Source organism: Squalius cephalus, assembly GCF_949319135.1.
Source record: "Squalius cephalus genome assembly, chromosome: 20".
NCBI lineage: Eukaryota > Metazoa > Chordata > Actinopteri > Cypriniformes > Leuciscidae > Squalius > Squalius cephalus.
Window position 1 is genome coordinate 12738927 of NC_137141.1, and position 15421 is coordinate 12754347.

A 15421-nucleotide genomic window follows, 5' to 3' on the forward strand; every position below is an offset into this window, starting at 1 on the left:
TCATTGTTATCGAGCAGTGACTCAGCAGGGGCAAAATAGAGCACAAAACGCACAACTAAACCATGTAAATAAAAATGGCTTAAGCTTCTTATGTATGAAAACACTTTATTAACTTTAATTGGGTTGGAACTGAATAAAACACACTAATACAGATCCTGCACACTAGCAGTAGCTTATTAGCTTTAGCTTTAGAATGACACAGACATACACGCATTCCGTATTTAATCGCTCTTTCTGGATCAGATCTCATTCAAATACTGTGATAAATTTTGTAGTAGTGAATCCACTCACCCCGGTCCCAATGGAGCTCATTTTGACTGACTGTGATCAACTGTAAACGTAAGTAAGTGTTCAGCATTAGCAGCCGCAGATTCACTCTACAGCGCTTCGGCTCTCCCTCTGCCACCTGCGATCAACGAGCTCTGTGATTGGACAACCTATCGACCAATCAGATGCTCTCGAAGGGCTAGAGCCGCAGTCTTTCACAATAAAAGTGGAATACTAAAGAAGAAGTGTTATTTTCTGAGAACTGTGAAGAACATTGTCTTTAGAGCTCATGAAATATCTTTACATTTTCAGATTTTTCGAGTTATATAATTTCAAAATAAACATACGAGAAGCCCTAAGAGGCCATGGATTATATTTTTTTTCTCTGTTGTTTTCTCGTGATAATTATTTAATTTTCTCGTGATCTCGAGATAACAAAAGTTGTTTTCTCGTGATCACGACTTAATTTTCTCGTTATCTCGAGATAACAAAAGTTGTTTTCTCGTGATCACGACTTGGTTTTTTTTCTGCGTAGTCGGCACGTATAAGCACCAAAAGCAGAATAAAGCAGCATCATGGATGATCGCATTCGCTTTTACTTTGATAACGGGCTCACTCAAAATGAAATATATGTCTGTCAGTGATTGACGACTTCCACATTAGTGTCCGACACTTAGAAGGAGGCTGTCAAGTCTGCAACTTTATCGTATAAGACAATAGCTACCCTGGACGTGTAGTCAGTTTCATTGCCAGCCAACTTCAGGGACCTGGACGTCTGCATGTCTACCAGATTTATGTTTGAAAGATGCAGATTAATGTTTTTTTGCGGCTGACCCGACAAATGGTCAGAGAGGTTCAGGCCAGGTTCTCCTCTGGGACACCTCTCTCTCAGTTATAAAATCCATCTCTTCTGCGGGCTTTTTATGAAGTAGATTTCAAAATCAAAGAAGCCAGCTCGCACGTAGGCTACATCATGATAAAGCCTACACAACATTCAGAAGGAGCGAGATTTTCTCGCGAATCGCGATACACATGACGGCGTGAGAAAACGGTTTTATGTCGAGATCATATATTAGAAATTAAGTCGTGATCACGAGAAAACAACTTTTGTTATCTCGAGATAACGAGAAAATTAAGTCGTGATCACGAGAAAACAACTTTTGTTATCTCGAGATCATGAGAAAATTAAGTCGTGATCACGAGAAAACAAGATAGAAAAAAATAACAATCCATGGCCTCTTAGGGCTTCCGTACATATAAGAAAAGATATTACTATGAAAACTACATACGAGTATAGGCTACACAAAATTAAACTGTCTTATTATACATTAAGCTATTTAACATACACAATGTGTATGTATGTTTTTTTACACATATACACATAATCGTTTGTAACATTAAACTTATAAATATTTGTATCTTGTAGTGGGCTTCAAATAAATCTTAGCAGTTGAGGTTTGTGTCCACGTCTGATACTAATGAAATTCGTCTTTTAGTATTTTCCATTGTTTTCTCATTACAAATGATCAGCATAACAATTATGAACATTTATATAAATCTTAGAATTTGGCATGTCTCTATTTGCTTTAATGACATCAGCACTCAATTTATTTTACACAAAAACATACTCATTTTTTTTACTTTATATATATATATATATATATATATATATATATATATATATATATATATATATATATATATATATATGTATATATATATATATATATATATATATATATGTATATATATATATATATATATATATATATATATATATATATATATGTATATATATATATATATATATATATATATATATATATATATGTATATATATATATATATATAATTATTTTTTTTAAACTTCAAAGGATTTTTTTTTTTTTTTTTTTTTACTTCTAGTTCGAAATACTTAAAAATATGGCCTAAAATTAACTCTCACCAAGTGCCAAATACGAATAAAAATAAATGTTGGTGAGGATATGAAACATGTCAATCCGAGTTGGCCAGTAATATTTTTACGCATTCTGTTCTTACAATGCAATGTTGTGACAACATGAACGTGGACAAAGTCAATGCTCGGGACAGTGCTGCATCATCACGAAAGTTTAAGCCTTGCCAATCTAAATATTAAAACTAACGAAACATCCACATCTCAGACAGCGTGTGAATACTGAATCAAACTCGTCTTCTTGCGCTTGAAAATGCCTGTATTGGTGAATATCCTCGTAAATATAGTCAGTTAGGTTTTAAGTGAACGTAAACAGTTGAGAAAGATAATGCATTTGTATCAGTATGTGTGCATTAGCTCTTAAAGTGACAGCAGCCTTATATTCCTGCCGCTGTCTGTGTCCTTAATGTTAATCAAACAACAAAAGACAGAGAAAAATCAAGTTTGTTTTTTTGTAACTTTAATGAGGATTAATCTGTGTTTAATTTATACAGTGAAGTCTATGCAATGCTATTTTACATTTGTTTACTTTATTAAATTTCGGAACCTGAAAATTGTGAATTTTCACTGGTATCCAAAAGTTTGGTGTCATAACTGACTGTTCTTGCAAAAACAGTTTCATGGCTGGAATAAAATATTTATAGCCATTGGCAGGTGTGGTAAAAAGTTTGTTAGTTTTAGGCCCTTTTTATAAACATTCATGAATTACGTACAAGCAAACTAAAGATGTTACTCTGTCCACAACCATCCCAAAATATCCTAATTAAAATGTCCACAAAATAATTGGAAATACACAACAGAGTACCATAAATGGAATGTAATATTTTATTACATAGAAATCCAAAGAAGTCATTCAAAAATGAGTCTTTTCCCTTCAGAACAGCTGTTGCTGACAGACCGCATTTGGCCAAGACAAAAGAAGGACAGAGAAAAAGGCATTTCACAACAACTCATTTCCAGCTTATGCAGGACAACACACAAAACTCCTACTACCACCATTCCCAAACAAACAATTCCAATGCTACAATTGTTTCAGACATGCGTCATCCATTATTATCGACACATGAACACAAGAATCACATTCACAACAAAATATCCATTGCTATTTTTCACACAAAAGATTCTTCAAATCTACTGGACCATCGGTTGGTCAGTATGTTACAGGCTCAGACCAGAATCACTCCAGCTGTCACAGATAAATTGGTTCTAACTCAAGTGTTGTGGATCATAGACATCCAGGCTACTGTAATCCCTGAGACATATTTCATATATCAGCTGGAGAGCGTCTCAATGCACACATCCTGATAGGGTGGGACATCTTTAACTTCCATCTCCTGTCTAATATCGGGTTACACTAGCGTAGACAAGCACTCTAGGTATATAATCATAATGGACATCAGGTAAGCTGGATATATTTTCATAGGCACAGGAGGTAGGTAATAATTTGCACTCAGGGTGACTGATGGAAGATGTGACTGAAAAGAAGCCAGAGCCCAAACTTGCTTCGATATATTTCTGAATCTGTTAAAAGAGACACCAACAGTTATGATCAATTCTTCAAATCCCTCTCCCGAAAATACAAACATGCAGGAAGTTTATGCACATGTTCATAAGAAAATAAGTGGTTTTGGCTACTTCATCCATTGCAAGAATAGTTCCTCATTTGATAAAACACAACTCAAGCATAACTAAAGTAATCAGGTGAAAAATAAAATAAAATAAAAATAAAACATCTCTTCATGTGTTCATGTATTGTTTTGACCTTTTCTGGCAATTGTTCTGCTCTCATCTGCGACATTATTGTTTTACTAAGACCCCTCTTAAGACGGCAGCTACTTATTTATGTATAATATATTTACATATATATATATATATATATATATTCCTGTTGTTCTTTAAAATAAAATAAAATAAAAATGTAATAAAAAAGGGGAATTTAGAACTTTAAGACTTGCTTCATGATGTTATTTTCATGATAATAGTGTGGATGTTTTACTTGTAATTCCAATTATTCTCAATTGTAATTACTGTAATACATTTCTTTCTTTGATTTTGGGGTGAAGTATGACATGTCCTTGTCAGGTTTCATGAAATACATGCACCCATGTATTGCTTCGATATTTCTAACATGACCAGGCTAAAATTACCATCCTCATAAACTTTCCCTTCGCTAGAGTTAGAAATCAAGCCATGTTCCTTTAATTAAAAAGAACATGTGCTTTAATTCAGACAAAAGACATTGTGTTGTAAATAAGAGCGGAAGACTGACTTGTTTCAATGTTTGGGATGTGTAACTGCTCAATATCTTGTTAAAGTGGAATATGATGATGCTATGGAATGCAAAAAATAAAAATTAAATAAAAATACAATCACATGCTTTAAATAGGCTGAGCATTAAATAAGGAAAAAATAAAGCATGACAAATAAGGATAAAGCAATGTTAGGTATTATGGGTGGGGCCCATTACACTTCAATCATGCTAAATTCTTCTGTTTCCACTTGATATTATTGTGCATTTGCATTGATTGATTTCAGTCATAATATAAAAAGCTCTGGGCGCTCAAAGATTCTTCTGCATATTATTTCAAGATTACTGGCCCCTGTTGGGTTAATGTGCGTGAAGTGAATGATTACGAAGCCATTTTAAGACACAAAAAGGTTCTGGATGAGAGGAAAGATACTTTAAACGAAAAAGAAAACTATTTGTAAGCTGAAAACAAATGAAATTTAGGTGGGAAAACTATGCGAATCTTACAATTAAATGTCCAGATTATATTTCACAACAAAAATCAAAGAGAGAAATTAGATTTAGCATAAAGAAAACAAACCATCAAGACATTATTTTCATGACAATTAAGCACATTTTCATTTTATGTAGTGCATCCATTACACTGTATTTCTTGTGATTTTCATTATATTCTCATTACTACAGTGTTTTTTTTAAATATACTACAATAAAAAAAAACTGTGGTACAATTTAAATTTAAAGGGATAGTTCACTTTGAAATTAAATTTTGGTATGTTTTAGCTTACCTCAAGGGCATCCAAGATGTAGGTGTCTTTTTTTCTGCAGTAGTTTCAATTTTGATATTTTTAGGTCAAACCGTTCTTGTCTGTCAGTCATATCATGCAGGTCTATGGTCACTGTCTCAAAGAGCATGCACAGAGTCCAAATTAAAACAATTCCCCATCGTCCAAATTAAACAATTCCCCATCGTAAGTACACATTGATGGCCTAAGACACGAAACGAGCGGTTTGTGTGAGAAAACGAACAGTATTTATATCGTTTTTACCTCTTATACACAGCCACGTCCAAGTGATCTGAGGGCGCGCGCGCTTCCTGCTGTGTGACGTGTGCGCAGACTGGTGCATAGATATATACACTAGATGTCGCATTAAAGACATTCGTTCCAATGAACTGCCGTAGCCAAGGCGAAATCTAGTGTATATATATCTATGCACCAGTCTGCGCACACGTCACACACCAGGATGCAATCGCGCCCTCAGATCACTTGGACGTGGCTGTGTTATAAGAGGTAAAAACGATATAAATACTGTTCGTTTTCTCACACAAACCGCTCGTTTCGTGTCTTAGGCCATCAATGTGTACTTACGATGGGGAATTGTTTAATTTGGACGATGGGGAATTGTTTTAATTTGGACTCTGTGCATGCTCTTTGAGACAGTGACCATAGACCTGCATGATATGACTGTCAGACAAGAACGGTTTGACCTAAAAAAATCAAAATTGAAACTACTGCGGAAAAAAAGACACCTACATCTTGGATGCCCTTCAGGTAAGCTAAAACATACCAAAATTTAATTTCAAAGTGAACTATCCCTTTAAATCAGCACAAATGAAAGGCAACACAGCCGTTAAAACAAGCTTACCTGTCAAGAAAATAATATTAAAAAATATTCATATGGTAAAAAAGCAAAACCTCTCATTTCTATTTTTGATTTAAGGGTGAAATAAGACATGTGAACATGTTGTTGACAGGTTTTGTGAGATTCACCCAACTTTATATAAGCTGGACCCAATGTTTGTATTGCACACGATGTGTCTCAATGTTTTTCCCCCAAAAAATAAAAATGATGCAATTAAAAAAAAACAAAAATCACAAAATAAAACCCAAGCATGTGGGATGAAGACGTGTCGTATTCAGATCTGCAGTACGAGCCCAGCGGCAGAGATGTTGTCTCCTCCTCCAGCGGTCTGGTAGACTTCTGTACACACCAGCACAGGAGCCACGCAAATCTCATAGCCGTCCTCATCCCAGCAGGAAACCGGTCGAGATTCCTGAAGCGGAATTCTCTGACTTCCTTCCCTCCTGCTGATGGAGAACGATTCATCCATGATCAGCCGTGCTTTACTGAGATCGATGTCCGGCGAGCCGCAGACGTGCCGGTTGGCAGTCAGAGAGGCTTTGGCCGTGGCCGACATGGTGTTTTTCCACTGGGAGCCGCGTTTGACGATGATGGCCTGGAAAGCTAGCGTGTGGACGTGAAGGCGGGTGAGTGGCCGACCCGTCCCGGCCTCGCGGTGGCGCTGGTTTACCAGGCGGTAGAGTTCTCTCATCTGGTCCAGCACCGTAGCTACACGGGGGTTGGGGTCGGAGAGCACGGTCAAGTTGCTGCCGCGGAAAAGGCTCAAGAGATTGGGCAGCTCTTGCTCGTTCATGCCCAAAGAGTCGGCGTGAGGAAGAACGAACTCTAGAAGGTCAGACATCAGACTTTCGTCCACAAAGCTGGCCATCTCGAAATGTACGGCGGTCTGCGGGGACGCGGAGGACAACATCTGCGCCAGCCTTCCCAGCAGAGCCTCACGCTCTCCTGTAGGAAAGAGACGGTTATTACAGAATCTCTTAAAGTCCCCCTGTGGTGAAAATCAAACTTTCAATGTTGTTTATGTCTATGTGGTGTTTTTAATATGCTTTAAGACAAACCATGTGTAAATTCATGTCAACACCATTGCTGAGTATTTTCTTCTCAAAACTCCAGTGAATCAAAGACTGTCTCAAAAACACGGTTTGAAATCGCTGGTGTTTCTGACGTCACAAACTACCTTGTAACCAATCAGGTCAACGTGTGATCATCAACGAGTGGATCTCTGAGCTGTGAGCTGTGAGCTCTGTGAGTGAGTGGAGGCGGGGCTAACTTGCATATTCATAGAACCGCGTATACTAAATGAGTCAAGGCCTTAGAGTTACACTCAAGCTATTTTAAGGCATGAAGACATTTTTTTCAAAGTTGAGTTTTAAGGGATACAATTATTGACTACAGGGGGACTTTAATCAATATGGCAAAAATCCTGATTTTATATGTAAATTGCTTAATGGAACATTAAAATTTAATTACACTGAAACTGTAACAAATGTGGTGTACGACAATTTTCACTGTTAAATCTTGAAGTAGAAAGATTGAAATAGTAGTTCAATATTTCAGTATTTTCATAATTCAATCATCTTTGCTTTATTTACAGCTTCGAAACACTGAAAAAGTAACCATGAATCAAATTTCACTTCGAAATCGTTTGTTAACTCACAATTAATTACCAAGAAATGGCAAGTAACACATTGCAGAAGAAAGACTGAAATAGTGTTTTCTTGTAAAATGTTCTCAAATAATTCCAATAACTCCTTTGTTTTATTTACCGTTTCATTTTTTTGTGTGTGTGTGGTTACACACTTCACTTTTAATGTTTCATTAAGCATTTTTTGCCTTTGGGTCTAAATTACTTACTTAAAACACCAATAACCCACTTAGAAAGTTCAATTGTCCAATCAAATAAAATAAAAAATCGGTCTGTTTATGATGCGAGCAGTGAAGATGTGCAGTGAATATTATTAATAGTAATTTCCCTCTAGGGCAGAAAGAAAAGATATGCAAAGCAAGCAAAATCACTAAGCGACCTAACCCTACGAGTTATTACAGTCCGTCTACTTTCCCAGGGCAGCTGGGATAACATGCTAATCTTACCATGTGACAGTACAGGGTTAGTTTAGCTCCAAACCACCACTGATCCTCATACAGGCTGACGGTTTACAGACCATTATATGTGCACTTTTTAATAACTTTTCATTAATCAGTTCACTAATACACATAACATAATGCTTAACTGGTTAGTAGTTCAAAAGTCAGGGGTCAGTAAGAAATTAATATTTTCTTCAGCAAGGATGCATTAATCAAAAGTGACTTTAAATCTATTTATAATTATACTAAATATTTTTATTTCAAATAAATGCTGTTATTATACATTTTTTTAAACTTTCTATTCATCAATGAATCCTGGGGGGGGGGGGGGGGGGGGTTATCACAGTTTCCACAAAAATATTAGGCAGCACAACTGTTTTCAACAATGATAATAAGAAGAAATGTTTCTTGAGCAGCAAATCATCATATTAGACTGATTTCTGAAGGATCATGTGACACTGAAGACTGGAGTAATGATGCTGAAAATTCAGCTTTGCCATCACAGGAATAAATGACATTTTAAAATATATAAAAACGTAAAAAACTGCTATTTTAAAGCGCAATAGTATTTGTAATAAAATGTTACTGTATATTATAAATGCATTCATGGTGAACACAATAGACTTCTTTCAAAAAGATTTTTAAAAAATCTTACTGACCCAAACATTTGAATGCTAGTATATATAAAACAATGAAAACACATGAATAAAAAGTTTCATTTTATTATTTGAAAGAAGATTAAATACTGATTTAAGTATTATGCAATAATGTTTGTTAATGTTATTAATGAAAGTTAATAAGAAGTGTTAAATATTGCCCTCAGACGGCTTCATTCACTTACCCTTTTTGAAAGGGAAGTTGTCCATCATCTGCAACCCTCCTACTACGAGCAAATCCGGATTGAAGCTATTCAGCTTCTCCTGAAATTGCTCCATGGAGTCCAAATATGGATTATGGTCATCACTATGGACAATATACCTACAGCAATACAAGAAAAGCGCTTACATGCAAAGCAAAAATGTCTAGATTAAAGGTAGTATAGATAAAGTAAAAAAAAAAAACAATCTGAAAGTATATTAGCCTAATATAAGCCCACCTGTTGGCCCTTCGGGAAGTGTACGGCCCCCATGTGGCACCTGTAGGGTACTCCAGGATCAGGTGGATATCTGGCTCATCCACAGTGTTTCCAGCCACTGAGGAGAAACCAAATAATTCAATGCAATGCAAAACATGGAAGAAAGAGCTGTAGCAAGCAGAACATATACTTTAAAATGGGTAATTGTTTCTAAAATTAAGATTTTAAAGTGCACCTATTATGCTTTTGAGTAGTGTGTAATAAAGTTGTTTGTGAATGTAAAAAGTCTCAAAGTTTCAAAGATCAAAGTGAAAACGTCAGATTTGGGATTTTTGCGTTCCGTTATTTGTTTTTAAATGATCCAGCATTAACAAGTGCATTACATGGTGACAATGCATGTGAGTGTGTGAAACAGAGTTTGTTTTGTCAAAATTGGAGAAAGGGTAAATGCCTGCTGAATTATTCTACTAAAAATAAGTTAATATCGCTTAAATGTAAAAAAAACCTTGCAAGAAGGAAGTTGAGGCAATTTGGAGCTAAACACTACAGGACAGTGGCCCTCCAGGACCGAGTTTGGACACCCCTGATGTATTGTAGGAGACCTCCAAAACAGAATTAGGAGCCTTTAAAATAGCATAATAGTCAGGGGAGCACATAACTGTGGTAAAAACGAACGATGCGCTGCAGAAAACGTGGAGGGAAGCGCTTTTGAGTACCAACATTTTTGGGGACAGGGACACGCTTACTTACTGGTGTAGGATTTTTCTCCATCTCTGGTAAGATAGCAATCATTATAAGTGTGTTCATTAATTATTAGGGATGCAACGGATCGCAGTTGATGCGTGATCCGTACGGATCAGGCCCCACGGTTCGGCACACATGTATTTTGTGGATTAACTGCTAAATTTAACCATCATAGAGTGAAAGTTTATCATTTGGACGTGTTTTGTCTTGCCGATTTATAATACAATATAAACGTGGAAGAAGAGGCGAAAATCAGGACTCGCGCTGTTACCTGTTCGCACAGAGAGAGAGAGAGAGAGAGAGAGAGAGAGAGAGAGAGAGAGAGAGAGAGAGAGAGAGAGAGAGAGAGAGAGAGAGAGAGAGACAGAGAGAGAGAGAGAGAGAGAGAGAGAGGGGGAGCGTTTCAGACAGCGCTTGAACACCGAATTGATTCCTCTTTCACGCTTACTTGCGCTTGAACGGACACATGCATACAAAATGATGTCAAAATTCCCATCTCGGAAAGTATTCTCTCGGTTATGTCATGATGTTTAAATATATTCGTGATAAGCTGATGTATATCAGTATATTTGGTCCATGCATTCGGTTAAAGTGACAGCAGCCTGATATTCCTGCTGTTGTCTGTGTCATTAATGTTAATAAAATATTTTAAAAAACATCATCATCATCATCATCTACCATGTTCGAGAGAAAAGAAGATAGTGAGGAGAGCAGTCAGGAGGAAAGTGATGACGACAGCTTGTAGGATAAGTGTCCCGCGTAAAGTCGGACCAAAAAAGTTATGTGCAGTGCACCCCTGATAATAGGGCCTCTAAAGTGTTGTTGTTACATTTACAATATTTAATAGAAAAAGCTTTTCTAGCTCAAAGCTGAAAATAAGCTCATTACAGCACCTGTGATGCGCTGTGAGAGGATATCAGTGAAATCGATGCTGAAACTGCCACCTAAAAGCACATCACATCCTTCCAGCGCCATCCTGCTGGCCATGACAGGTGCATTTCCTCCTATTGACCACCTGTTTCCTGGTAGCTCTCGAGAAGCCTCTACCAGTTCACTGAAGAGCGTGTCGTTCATCACATACCTCCTATGGGAAAGAGTGAAAGAAAACTGTCAGCAGAATAACAAACACAGCGCTTTGTAATTACACTCCTGTTATTCGGCCTCAAGTCAAGCAACTGAGGGTTTTTTGTTCTTTCCATATAATCCATTTTGGATGTCTGAAAGTCAGCTGACAGTCATTTCAGATGCTGAGAAAATTATTCAGTTATGATGAAAGATATAGGGGGTGAGCGACCGGTTGTATTATGGTCTCTATCGCGGTTTCGCTCATGTGAGGTCGCGGTGTTGAGGCAACATTACAAAAACCCGTCCGCTTCATGCATTTTTAAGCCTTGCTTCAAGTTTCAAGTTCGAATTTCAATGCCATCTAACTTTTTGCCATTGTAAAAACCTTATTCCCATTTTATATACCTGTCAAAAGATTGGAAACATTAAAAAAATATATATGTTTTTGAAAGAAGTCTCTTATGGTCAACATGGCTACATTTATTTAATCAAAAATACAGTAAAAACAGTACAATTGTGAAATATTATTACATATTAAAAGAACTGTTTTTTATTTCAATATACTGTATGTATTTTAAAAAGTAATTTATTCCTGTGAATTTTTTTTCAGATTTTCAGTCAGATTTTCCAGTCAGAAATCAGATTTGATGCTCAAGAAACATTTCCTATTAATATCATCCATGTTGAAAACAGTGGTGCTGCCTAATATTTTTGTGGATACGTTGATACTTTTTTTCAGGATTCTTTGATTAACAAAAAGTTCAATAAACAGCCTTTATTTGCATTTATTATATTTATTTATTCAATTTATTAAAGGATTTATTAAAGGGATAGTTCACTTTGAAATTAAATTTTGGTATGTTTTAGCTTACCTCAAGGGCATCCAAGATGTAGGTGTATTTTTTTCCACAGTAGTTTCAATTTTGATATTTGAGACTGGTGCATAGATATATATACACTAGAATAGATGCCACCTTGCCTACGGCATTCGTTCCAATGAACTGCCGTAGCCAAGGCGACGTCTAGTGTATATATATCTATGCATCAGTCTGCGTACACGTCACACACCAGGATGCGCCCGCGCCCTCAGATCACTTGGACGTGGCTGTGTTATAAGAGGTAAAAACGATATAAATACTGTTCGTTTTCTCACACAAACCGCTCGTTTCGTGTCTTAGGCCATCAATGTGTACTTACGATGAGGAATTGTTTAATTTGGACGATGGGGAATTGTTTTAATTTGGACTCTGTGCATGCTCTTTGAGACAGTGACCATAGACCTGCATTATATGACTGACAGACAAGAACGGTTTGACCTAAAAAAATCAAAATTGAAACTACTGTGGAAAAAAAAGACACCTACATCTTGGATGCCCTTGAGGTAAGCTAAAACATACCAAAATTTAATTTCAAAGTGAACTATCCCTTTAAATCAAAATGTTCCATAACATTATAAATGTCTTCTCTTATTTTTTTACTGCATTTAATTATAAACTAACAATTTCTTAATGGTTGGACTTAAGTTGAATCATTGTTAAAACTATTATACGCATAAATTCGGTGCTCTGATCCATCCCCCAACTTGCTATTTGGCTAGTTTTTTGGTTGTTGTTGTTGTTGTTTGCGCAGACCTGGCAACCCTGACGCCAGAGGCTTAAAATCCTCTCTAACTGAAAAGAATGAAAAGAAAACCTCCACTATGATTGATGGTTATTATAAGCTAGAGGTGAAATTGACACATCAATCCAAACATATGTCAGCCAGAAGCACTGGCGTCTCCAAACGCTACTGTGCCGCAGGCTTTAGCAACACTATGCAGCGTCTCAACATAACTGCAATATTATCTTGAGAGGCCTTATCTTGAAGTGTGAATTCTCTTGCTGTACGCAGCTTAACCATATCGCCAGCACAACAAAACTAAAAGGGTCTGATGCATTTCAGCTTTAAAATTTAATTTAATTATTAATATTTAACTTGTTGTTTTGGTTTTGTGACACTTTGTGGTTTTGTAACGTTAGTTGTTCATAGTTCATGTGAGGAACTACATCTGAGGCTAACTGTGTGGGGAACTGACTAAATTCATCATGGGACCGGATAGTTTTAATTCCAACTGTTAAATATTAACTGACACAAAACGGAAGGTTGTAACGGTTTAACTGACCCCAGGCTTCATATCAAATAAATTATGTTTTATTGTGTAATCTCTACAGTCCCGAGGGCTTTGTGAACATGCTTGAACGGCTCTCACTTACTCCGAAGCGGCTCCGGGGGAGAAAAAGTAAGCGAAACTCTGCGCCAGCTGCTCCGCATTCTCTATGTAGTCGTGGTGGAGGGGCTGGTCTGTCGCCTTCAAACCCATTTTGTTTAGCAGAGTCACTCCATCGACAATGATATCCACACAGCCGCCAAAACCTGATAAGAGACAGTGAAATCACATGTTAAGTAATATAAAATTACAATTATTCAATCTTTGAACCTGACCATCCAACAAAACACACCTAAATCATAGGTCATCATAGAATATCTGAAAAGAATGGATTAGATGTATTATATGGCATAGTTTGCCAAAGCAAACGTCACTTTAGACTGAAGCTGTTGTTTGTCAGAACGCGACTGACTGATAGAGGCATCGATCACGGATTCAAAAAACAGATAATGACTGTGCAATCCCAGATAGGCTTTGATAGCAGGTTAACTTTGACAATAGAAATGACTGAACATCATCGATCAACAAAGATTCAATCAAGAGTCTAGAGAAGAACTTTCACATGCATTGACCGTCATTTAAACAACAAATACAATACATGCATTGCACTGGGTTATCTCAGGCTAATGACTGAAGAATTTTGGTAAACATGATAAGGCTAAAACCAGTTGTCAAAGTTTTTTTTTCTCCTCGCAAGCACCGCATGTGTTATTATAGAGACTGTCTTAACCAACAATTTCAAAAAAAGCAAAGACAAGATGCAAAACGAACATGCAAAACATCAGCGCAGGCCAGATCCTAAGATAGCATTCCTCAGAAGCAAAACAAGCCATATAATCAGATAAAGAAAGATATTATCAGAAATCATTCTAATTTGCTTTATCATCAATGTTGGAAACAGTTGTGCTGCTTAATATTTTTTATTTTATTTTTACCAGTGATACTTTTTCAGGATTATTTAATGAATAAAAAGTTAAAATATAAATATTTTGTAACAATATACACTACCATTCAAAAGTTTGGGGTCAGTAATTAACACTTTTATTCAGCAAGGATGTGTTAGATTTATTTTTAAAAAGTGATAGTAAAGGTTTATATTGTTAGAAAAGTTTTCTATTTTGAATAAATGCTGTTCTTTTTATTCTTTTAATCATCAAAGAATCCTGAAAAAATATTGATAATAAATCATCAATTTTTGAAAAAATATTGATAATAAATTATCAATTTTTGAAAGAATATTGATAATAAATCATCATTTTAGAATGATTTCTGAAGGATCATGTGACACTGAAGACTGGAGTATTTATGCAAAAAAAAAATCAGCTTTGCATCACAGAAACAATTTATATTTTAAAGTATATTAAAATAGAATCATTATTTTAAATTGTAATAATATTTCACGATATTACAGTTTGTTTTCAGTATTTTTGATGCCGGCTCGCTTGATGAGCATGAGAGACTTCTTTCAAAAACATTAAAAATAGTAATGTTTCAAACTTTTGACCAGTACTGTTAATACATATTACATTAATTGAGTAGTTATTGATGTAAAAATACAACTTTATTACATAAAATAGCTATTCTCATTTTGAGAATTGCAAATTTGCATGCATGCATTGCTTAGTTAGTTCAAAAGATGCCAATCTAACATGCAAGGTAATATTATAGTATTATTATTACATGAAATTAGTTAAAAGTGTATTTGCTATTTTCATTAAAGTTTATTCTTAAATTTAGTGCGATTATTTAAAAAAAAAAAAAAACATATAAAGCAACGTTCTTACATAAATGACATATTTGACAACTTGCGGAATCTATCCCATGCGTGCATATGATCATTATAATTTGTTGCATGCTGTTAAGTGCACTTAAAAGTCAGTACCTATAGCCACTCTCGGTCTGGACACGCCGTTCATGCCCACTTTCCGCTCTGCGCGCAGCAATGAAGACAGAAGCACGTCCAGCCTCTCATCCAGAACCGAGCCGTCCGGAGATCGGAACCAATACGCCACCAACACCACTGCGAGTGACAAAAACGAGCCATATTTGACACCAGAGCGCAGCTCAATGGCCATTGCAGATGTATGAACACACTCCCGTCTCCTCTCTGTCTTCCTGAGCTTATGTGATGATGAA

At 36.1% G+C, this 15421-nt stretch overlaps 2 protein-coding genes across 2 annotated transcripts in view; both read right to left on the minus strand.

The window, feature by feature from the left end:
* psma3 (proteasome 20S subunit alpha 3) overlaps window positions 1-439 on the minus strand; it is an 8776-nt gene extending 8337 nt beyond the window's left edge. The window contains exon 1 of the mRNA XM_079854211.1: window positions 292-439. Within this exon, the coding sequence (XP_079710337.1) occupies window positions 292-312 (21 nt within the window). The 5' untranslated portion in view covers window positions 313-439. The remainder of the gene's footprint in view (window positions 1-291) is intronic.
* Window positions 440-6301: 5862 nt separating this feature from the next.
* Window positions 6302-15408, minus strand: adpgk2 (ADP-dependent glucokinase 2). The gene is made up of 6 exons (XM_079853031.1): window positions 15168-15408; window positions 13332-13491; window positions 10908-11098; window positions 9292-9388; window positions 9037-9173; window positions 6302-7055 (listed from the first exon to the last, which is right to left on the minus strand). The coding sequence occupies exons 1-6, from the start codon at window positions 15358-15360 to the stop codon at window positions 6385-6387; spliced, it is 1449 nt and encodes a 482-aa protein (XP_079709157.1). The 5' UTR covers window positions 15361-15408; the 3' UTR covers window positions 6302-6384.
* Between the last annotated feature and the right edge of the window lie 13 nt (window positions 15409-15421).

Excerpts from the sequence above, each read along its gene's own strand:
- adpgk2 (XM_079853031.1), bottom strand. The coding sequence starts at position 15,360 with ATGGCCATTGAGCTGCGCTCTGGTGTCAAATATGGCTCGTTTTTGTCA. Across the intron at positions 9,389-10,907 it reads CCTCTCACAGCGCATCACAG|TGGCTGGAAACACTGTGGAT; the intron begins GTGCTGTAATGA and ends GTTTCTCCTCAG. Across the intron at positions 7,056-9,036 it reads CAACTTCCCTTTCAAAAAGG|GAGAGCGTGAGGCTCTGCTG; the intron begins GTAAGTGAATGA and ends TCTTTCCTACAG.